At 39.0% G+C, this 8,165-nt stretch overlaps 1 protein-coding gene across 7 annotated transcripts in view; it reads left to right on the top strand.

The window, feature by feature from the left end:
- itprid1 (ITPR interacting domain containing 1) overlaps window positions 1–7,598 on the top strand; it is a 138,984-nt gene extending 131,386 nt beyond the window's left edge. For 5 of the 7 annotated variants that reach the window (XM_043688817.1, XM_043688818.1, XM_043688821.1 and 2 more), the window contains 3 exons: window positions 1,640–1,966; window positions 6,151–6,230; window positions 6,776–7,598. In XM_043688817.1, coding sequence (XP_043544752.1) covers window positions 1,640–1,966; window positions 6,151–6,230; window position 6,776 — 408 coding nt within the window. In that variant the 3' untranslated portion in view covers window positions 6,777–7,598. The remainder of the gene's footprint in view (window positions 1–1,639; window positions 1,967–6,150; window positions 6,231–6,775) is intronic. The other 2 variants (XM_043688819.1, XM_043688820.1) reach the window with 2 other exon arrangements.
- The last annotated feature ends 567 nt before the right edge of the window (window positions 7,599–8,165 follow it).

Genomic DNA, 8,165 nt, shown 5'->3' with positions numbered 1-8,165 from the left:
CACTGTACTCTTTGCTACCTTCCCCCACCCTCCTCCCTGACCTATTACTTTCATCCGCACCCCCATTCGCCTATTGTACTCTATGCTCCTTTCTCCCCACCCCCACCCTCCTCTCATTTATCTCTCCACCCTGCAGGCACTCTGCCTATGTTCCTGATGAAGGGCTTTTGCCCGAAACATTGATTTTCCTGCTCCTCTGATGCTGCCTGAACTGCTGTGCTTTTCCAGCACCACTCTGCTCCAGGATAAAAGTAAGGTCCCACGAGGAACTGTGCTGGGAATAAAATCAGATGGATGACCTGGCATTTATGTAGACACTGGAAATTAGAGACACACCCTGCTCTGTAAACCCTGCAAATTCCTGCTTACCCAAATCTGAAGGTTTCTACCAAAATTGTGAGAGTTGCCCCACAGACTGGTCAAGCATCAGCCTTCATAGCCAAGCTCACAGAATCATCAACAAAATCAGAACTCATGTTCAAAATCATCTTCAAATCAGATCCTGCAGTCAAAAACCCAGATGCCATCATCACATCCCTGTGCAAGTCCCCCAGCTGCAGGACAGTACAACGACACTTTGTGGCTCAGTGGTATACAGTCAGGTCAGATAGATTCCAAATAGATCTAAACCAGGCAGCTATGAGATACTGTGGGCCATCGACAGCAGCAGAGGCTGTATTCAATCACAACGTGTAACCTCATGGTCTGGCATATATATCTCACTCTGCCATTACCATCAAACAAAAATTAGAGCAGGTTTTAATTCCTGTCAGTTACCCTGGCCTATTATTGTGGTAAATGAGTTGGGACCTAAGGTTTCTGACTCAATGTAGTATTTGTGGAGGGTTCCTGTCACTGGGAGTTTCACTGGGAATTTCTGTGCTGTCAGCTGCATTAGTCTTTCTGTGCCGTCCAGTGTATGGAAGGGCTGCGGCTATATGGGGTCTGGAAGATTTGGCCATTATCTGGAATGTCAAGGTAAACCAGCACCCATAGCAATGGTCAGCTGCTGTGCCTTTTTGTGTTCAACTCTCCCCCCCAACAATGTCAAGACTCATACCACACCTCTCCACCAAATCAAAGTCAGTGCTTGCCGTTTCCCAACCTACATATCCCTTTCCCCACCAAAAATGTTCACCAGCGCCTCCCACATCTACCCTTCAATGAAACTTAGATTATACTCATTATCTTCTATCCCCTACACTTAACACTTCCCCCCCACCCCGTCCTGCCATCCACTTGATCCATGGACTGTGTTCACCCCATCCTGACTCATAGTCTACAATCCAGCTATTGTCTGGTATGCTGGTATTACTGGAAAGTGTGCAACATTTTGAGTGTAAGTTTAGTTCATCTAATGAATTAGCAGTTTCTTGGTAAAAGGTACTAGTTGGTCAACGTTAACTCCTCTTTATTCAGTATCTCCAAATTAACCCTGTGTGTAAAACTTAACATTTGGTGTGTTTGTTTATTTTTCCTATACCTCTAACTGTTTTCAAATTTGCAAATGTTGAGTGAACTTGCTTCACGTCCAACCCAATCATACTTATTTCTGAATTTGATCATTGGTGGAAACTGGAGAAAATGTGGACATGAATTTTGTGATAAAGTTGTGCTAACCTTCGGGTCTATCTCTCAGCAGTTGCAGAGCTTGGTGGAGGAGCAATCCGCCTTCTGTTCATATGCAGAGGTACTGAGGCAAACAGGGAGTACGACATCAGAGACTTGGCCCTTGTCCTCATCCAGCAGTGCAATACCGACACCACCAACCAGTTCACAAGAGCCTGACTGCAATGCCGGAATAATTCTCCCAGTGCATTTGGTTTCAGCACTTAACCCAACTGATTCAGTATCAACTAAAACAGATATTGAACCCAACCTTGAAGCTGACAAAGATGCAGACTTAAAAGTGGAAAAACAAACTCTTCAGTCTGAAATGATGGATTTTAGAAGCATTCTGAAAAGTGTAAGGAACCACAACATTTTTTAATTAATTTATAGTTTGTAAAGCAAAACATGGCAAGGATGACTATTACTAATTCAATTAAAGCTTCCGTACAACGTGCAACATTTCCACTCCCATCACACAATGTAACGTTGCACATATTTCCATGTCCAAGAATGGTTTACTTCTCAGCTATGTATGCTGTCAGTTAGCATTCAGGCCATTTTACAAACCAATCCATCTCAGGTTCAAATATCTATTTCCTTTCGGAGAATGCCATTCTGTGCTCTTGTCTGTTATAATTGTAGAAAGGAGAGACTTACTTTCACTGCAGTGCAATGGTGTCTGTTTATTTGACAGCACTTTTCAAAAATATATACTGATTTTCACTTGGTGTTCAGGGTTTGGATTTCTCTCTGCAATACCACCCAAAATTGGAAAATTAAATAAGGAGGTTTGTTGTCACATGCCCAACCTGAAATTCAGTTTTCTATCCTCACCCTTTCCCCAATCCATCAGGGAAGCCTATTGGCTGTCAGTAAATTGAAATTTCCCAGCTCAAATCCTGCAGGCCACCATTTTGGAAATTTGATGCACAGTGACTAGGCATCGATGGAAATTGCAGTCTTTTAAATACCTCATTTAATTTTGAAATTCCCCAAGTTTGAGATCCCCACCAACGTATGTAGGTTCCTGAATCCTGTATGAAACACATCGGATCAGTTTGTTCATGTACTTTGGAAAATGCCTGTTGCAGAGTCAGGAAACCTTTAACAAGCAAGTTCAAAGGGTTTGCCAACTTCAAGATTCATGATTAGATGCTGCAATTACATTGTTAATATTGCGATTTGTGATAGGCTTCTGTCCTTAAAATATAATTTGATCATTAGATGGACCAGAATTATGTAAGTGTTCAGATCTTATTGAGTGCTTTCTTCAGTAGTTTAAAAAGCCCTTATGCATTCAACTGTATTAAGAATCTAATGTCTCATCTGGACTTTATGCTTTTATTTTTACATGATTGAAAGTCCATCTGTTGAGTCCTTTTAGTAAAAAGAAAAACTGAACAAGAAGATATCCATCTGTTCAGTTATCTTCCAGGACTCCACTGTATTGAATTCTATCAGTTTCTTTTAATACCACTATGGAATGGAGTCTTGTTATGAATCTTTGGCTGAGTTCTAAACTGGTTTAATTGACTCAGCTTAATAGCAGTCATTAATACAATCGTTTATCAATTTTACAAGCAGTTGATTCAATAGAGCTTTTGCATGGTGATTTATTTATTCTGACTAAGTTAAGAACAATTAAGGCAGTACTTCTTTCAAACTGGGATTTTGAGATTTTAATATTTGATAAATTTATGAGATCATTTGAGGACCATATTTTTTAAATGGAAATGGAATTGATAATTGAAATGCTCGTGATACTGACAAAATAAACAGAGTTCAATGTGATATTACAGTGGTCATAAGCTGTGGACACTGTGCAAGTGAGTACAGAGGGGCATTGGAGGTGGGTGGATGGATGAGTAGATGAGGGGTGAAGGATGGGGGATATTATTGTCATGAATACATTTGGACCAATGTCTTAGAGAATTTGACAAGGCCTTCAAACCTGCTGATCTTAATACTTGCTCCTTAGACCCACTTCAGAAAGCAGTGGTTGCAACTCCAGGTGAGTTCTGACACTCAGGAGATGGGGAACATGGCAACCTGCAATAGCCCAACTTACAATTCCCAAATCTAACATGACCCCAGCATTTTGAGCTATAAGATATTTTTCTGCCAAGAAGATCTCTCCAGTCAAAGCCCACTTTTCAGATCTTACTCAGTAGCCCTGTAGAACATGGCACCTCAACTACATAGCAATTTTTAAAAAAATATGGTGAGCTTTTCTCTTTCTGCTAGCCAGATAATGAGTTCCTGGCCCCATCATGCTCTTGGTCAGAAACGTTGTCCTTAATTCTCATCTAAATCGTTTGTCAATCACATTAAATCTATGCCCCTTCATTATTGATATTTCTGCTAAGAAGAATAATGGACCTGAACGCAAATTCAGGCTTACACACAGATGCACCAGTACTGTTCTGAGGTGTTTTACACTGTCAAATGTTTTCATGAGACATTGAACTGAGGCCTTAGCTCTCTGTCTCACAGTTGGATGCAACAGATCCCTTTTCACAATTTTAAAAAAGAGCAGGGAGTGACCCCTTGTGGCCAATATTTGCCCCTTGTCTACATCACAAAAACAGATTACGTTGTTATCACGTTGCTGTTTGCAGAATCCTGCTGTGTGCAAATTAGCTGGGATTTTTATTTGTTCATGATATGTGGTGTCATTGGTGGAACAATTGTTTATTGTCTATTCCTAATTACCTCTGAGACAATGGTGGTGAGTCACCATTTTGAACTGCTGCAGTCTGTATGTGTGAGCACACTATTTAAAAGGGAGTTGCAAAATGTTGACCCAATGGTGCAGGAGCGTGTGTGACTTGGAGGGAAAGTTACAAATCGTGGTGTTCTCACACACCTGCTGGCCCTGTCCTTCCAGACGATAGTGAATACAGGTTTGAAAGGCGCAGGATATTAGCGATGACCGTTAGGGAGTAAGTTCCTACATTTCTTACATTATAACAATAACTACACTTCAAAAATATGTAATTAGCCATAGAGTCCTTTTAGAAAGTCCAGTCATTGTGCTGTGTAAATGTATATATTTGTTCTGAAACTCCTCCCCTCATTGAACACCTCCCATTACTCTGATAAGCTAAATACGGTGGTTGCTGGAAATCTGAATTAAAAACAGTAGGCTGGAACAACTCAGCAGGTCTGGCTGCATTTGTGAAGAGAGATATGAAATTTTCAGGAACTAATGACAGAGAACTGGAGGGACAGTGGGGGTTGGGGGGTGCAAGGAGCAAGTGGAACAGATGGCATCTTTAGCCCTCAAAACTTTAACTCTCTTCCTTTCTCCTCAGATGCTGCTTGACCTGCTGAGTTTCTCCAACACTTTCTGTTTCTACTTCCCATTAATATGACTCTTCATGTAATTGTTTACAGTCATTTTTTTGTTGAATCATACAATAATAAATAGTAACACCGGTCAGTATCATACTGGGATGATGCAGCAGTACAGTAATACAGTTTTACATAATATGGAAAAAGATTATTTATAGTACTTGAAGATTATGTAATGGGGTAACAAAAGAAACAGTAATATAGTAACAATTTTCAGTCAGATATATGATATGATGCAACACACTGTACAGTAACAAAGGGTGACAACATTGGACAGCATAACATAGTATTGTACTGAACAAAGTAACTTACAACAATGCAGGGCAATGCAAATTGTTTAGTATTTTTAACATAATATGGTGTTCTAATGTCTCCTACAATTACATTACAAAATTAAGTATAACACAGTGCCACATAGAGACATGCTAGTTCAAGTAACCAAAAGCTTGATCCAAGACAGAAATGTCTTATAATGTTTAAAGGAAGAAAATGAGGTAGAGAGGCAGATGTAGGGAAAGAATTTCAGGGCTTAGGGCTTTACCAGCTAAATACACAGCCATCAATCATGGAACTACTAAACTCTGAATGCTCATGAGAGCAGATCTACATAACACCACAAAGCTTGGAGGATTACTGGGCTAAAAAACATTTATAGATATGGGGTGGTATGGTGAGAGACTGCAAATCCATGGAGGAATTTGAAAACCAGAATAAGAATTTTAAAATTGAGTTGCTATTTGACGGGGAGTCAGTTTGTACTTCAGCAAACAAATGGGTGATGAGTGAACAGGACTTCATGTGAAATACAACACAGGGAGTAGAGCTGTGAATGACCTCGAGTTTATAGAAAGTAGGATATGGAAGGCTGGCCAAAGTGTCTCCACATAATCAAGTCTATTGGTAGCAAAGACAAGAATGAAGATTTCAGCAGGTGAAAAGTTGAGATGGGAAATGTTACCTGATGTTGTAGAGATCAAAACAGATATTGATCATCAGGTCAAATATGATATCAGAGTTGTGAGGAGTCTGATTTAATCTTAGACAGTTGCCAAAGAGAGGGATGGAGTTGGTAGTTATATTTCTTGTGAGGACAGTTGCCAACAATTAATTAGAGGAAATGCAAGGCCTTATAATAAAAGGCAAAACATTTATAACAATTCAATTTTATTAAAATCTCTATTCCAGATTAAACAATCATTTAACCACCTCCGATTGCCAAGTCCTGAAACAACTATAAGTAATAAACACTCAAGAACATCCACATGGTATGTTGTAAGTTATTCCGGTAACTACAAACAAGTATTAATTGGTAGCAATATCTTAAAATGGATTAATAAATAAAAGGAAAACTTGTCCAGTCTTATTAATTCCTTATTCAATGATATAAAAATGTTGTCAGAAAAATAGTCAACCAAAGCATCCCTGGAAGCTGTTAAGATCAATCTGCTGCTATTTACTTGATCTCACTGATTGGAGAATTTTGGATCTGCACCATTGATTGCAGAAAGGGCTATTAGTCATATCCAATATACAGGAAGAAGAGCTTTCAGGAAACCAGTTTACCAGCTGCCTTATCTAATCTGAGATACCAGTTTAAGATTTTGATAATTCTTGCTAACATTGCATTTTATTTTATTCTTGCTGGCATGTTATCATAGTGAATAGTGATAGTCATTTGCTTCCAGTTAATTATACTAAAATAATAAATGATTTCACTTTCTAGCCTGAATTTGGAAATTCACAGATGTTTATTTATTTTATTTGAAATTCTAAAGTAAATCTAAAATACTAACGTCTTTCTTCATTGCAGATTCATGCACAAAGCTAGGCACCTTCTGTTACGTGATCAAATTCGATATTACAAGACGAGAAATCTGCAGAAGATCTCACAAGGGACAAAGGAGTCTGATTAGTGTGGCTACGCTTCCTGATTGACTGCATTTTTCCTTATGTTTGTAAACTTCAGTGAACTCTCTATCATTTTGGTTTTAATATTACCACCTGTTACTCAAGTAATTGTGCTGAACGTTAATAACTAACATTCAGCAAAACTGTATAAAGTGATTAAACCAAAATAAATGAAACTTAAATACTCTACAACGGCAGGATCCACACTCTATCCATCTCATGTTTACCAGCTTTATACTCTCTGCAAAAAATGAGTGAGTACTGATATAGATTAAAATGTTTCAACAATTTGTGTTAGGTACTTTGATCTTCCATGTGGTATTTAAAACAAAAAGCACTCAGTAATAGAAATTGAGCGAAAAGAGCAGGGGTAAGACATGTCAGTGTGGTTCAGTCCTCATTTGAAACTTCTAGATTTATATTTCTCTTAACGATTCATATGTCCAGTTGCAATACACAGTAGCTACCCCCCTAAAATCCATTCAAACAATATCCATTGTTATTTGCTTCTTCAACCTTTTCTGTTTCTTTGCCAATATATTTAACTACATTAGTCAAACATAATCTGGTTTTCCATATCTGTGCTGTCTCCCCTTAATTAACTCAAACCTCTACAACTTCTCTGAAGACCATGTGCTCTTAGCTTTTTTAGTAGCCTCCTGTGTGGCACTTGTCAGAGGCCTTCTGGAAATCCTAATAGATTACATCTACTGTCCCTCCTTTTTCTAACTTGCTCATTACCTCCTCAAATAATTCTAACAGATTTGTCAGGCATGATGCCCCCTTGACAAAACCATTCCTACTCAGCCCCACTTCCAAGTATTCCACAATCTCATCCTTAGTAATGGGCTCTTAAATCTTACCAACGACTGACCAGCCTATAGTTTCATGTCAGTAAGACCTCATTACTAATCCTTTTTCCAATAAAAGCCAGCTTTTGCAATATAGTTCCAGTCAGGATGCTGTATGACTTGGACTGAAATCCTCAGGTGTTGCAGTAAGTACACAGTGTTCCTTCGACAGAGCCTTCTAAACCGGCAACCTCGATCACCTTACAGATCTGGGGTAGCTGATGCATGGCAACACCTGAGGATTTCAGTCCAAGTCATACAGCATCCTGACTGGAACTATACTGCTATCCCTTACTGTTGCTTCCCCTTCTCTGGGACAGTCAGGTTGAGACAATAAAAGCTGGCTTTGCCAGTGATGCTCTCATCCAAGAATATTTTTTAAAATCATTTGCATCTGAGGAAAGTGACAAATGATGTGCCTAAGAACTCCATCATCACATC

Source organism: Chiloscyllium plagiosum, chromosome 4, assembly GCF_004010195.1.
Source record: "Chiloscyllium plagiosum isolate BGI_BamShark_2017 chromosome 4, ASM401019v2, whole genome shotgun sequence".
NCBI classification, from domain to species: Eukaryota; Metazoa; Chordata; class Chondrichthyes; order Orectolobiformes; family Hemiscylliidae; genus Chiloscyllium; species Chiloscyllium plagiosum.
Note: the sequence above shows the minus strand (reverse complement) of the source record. Positions and strands in the feature narration are given on the sequence as shown.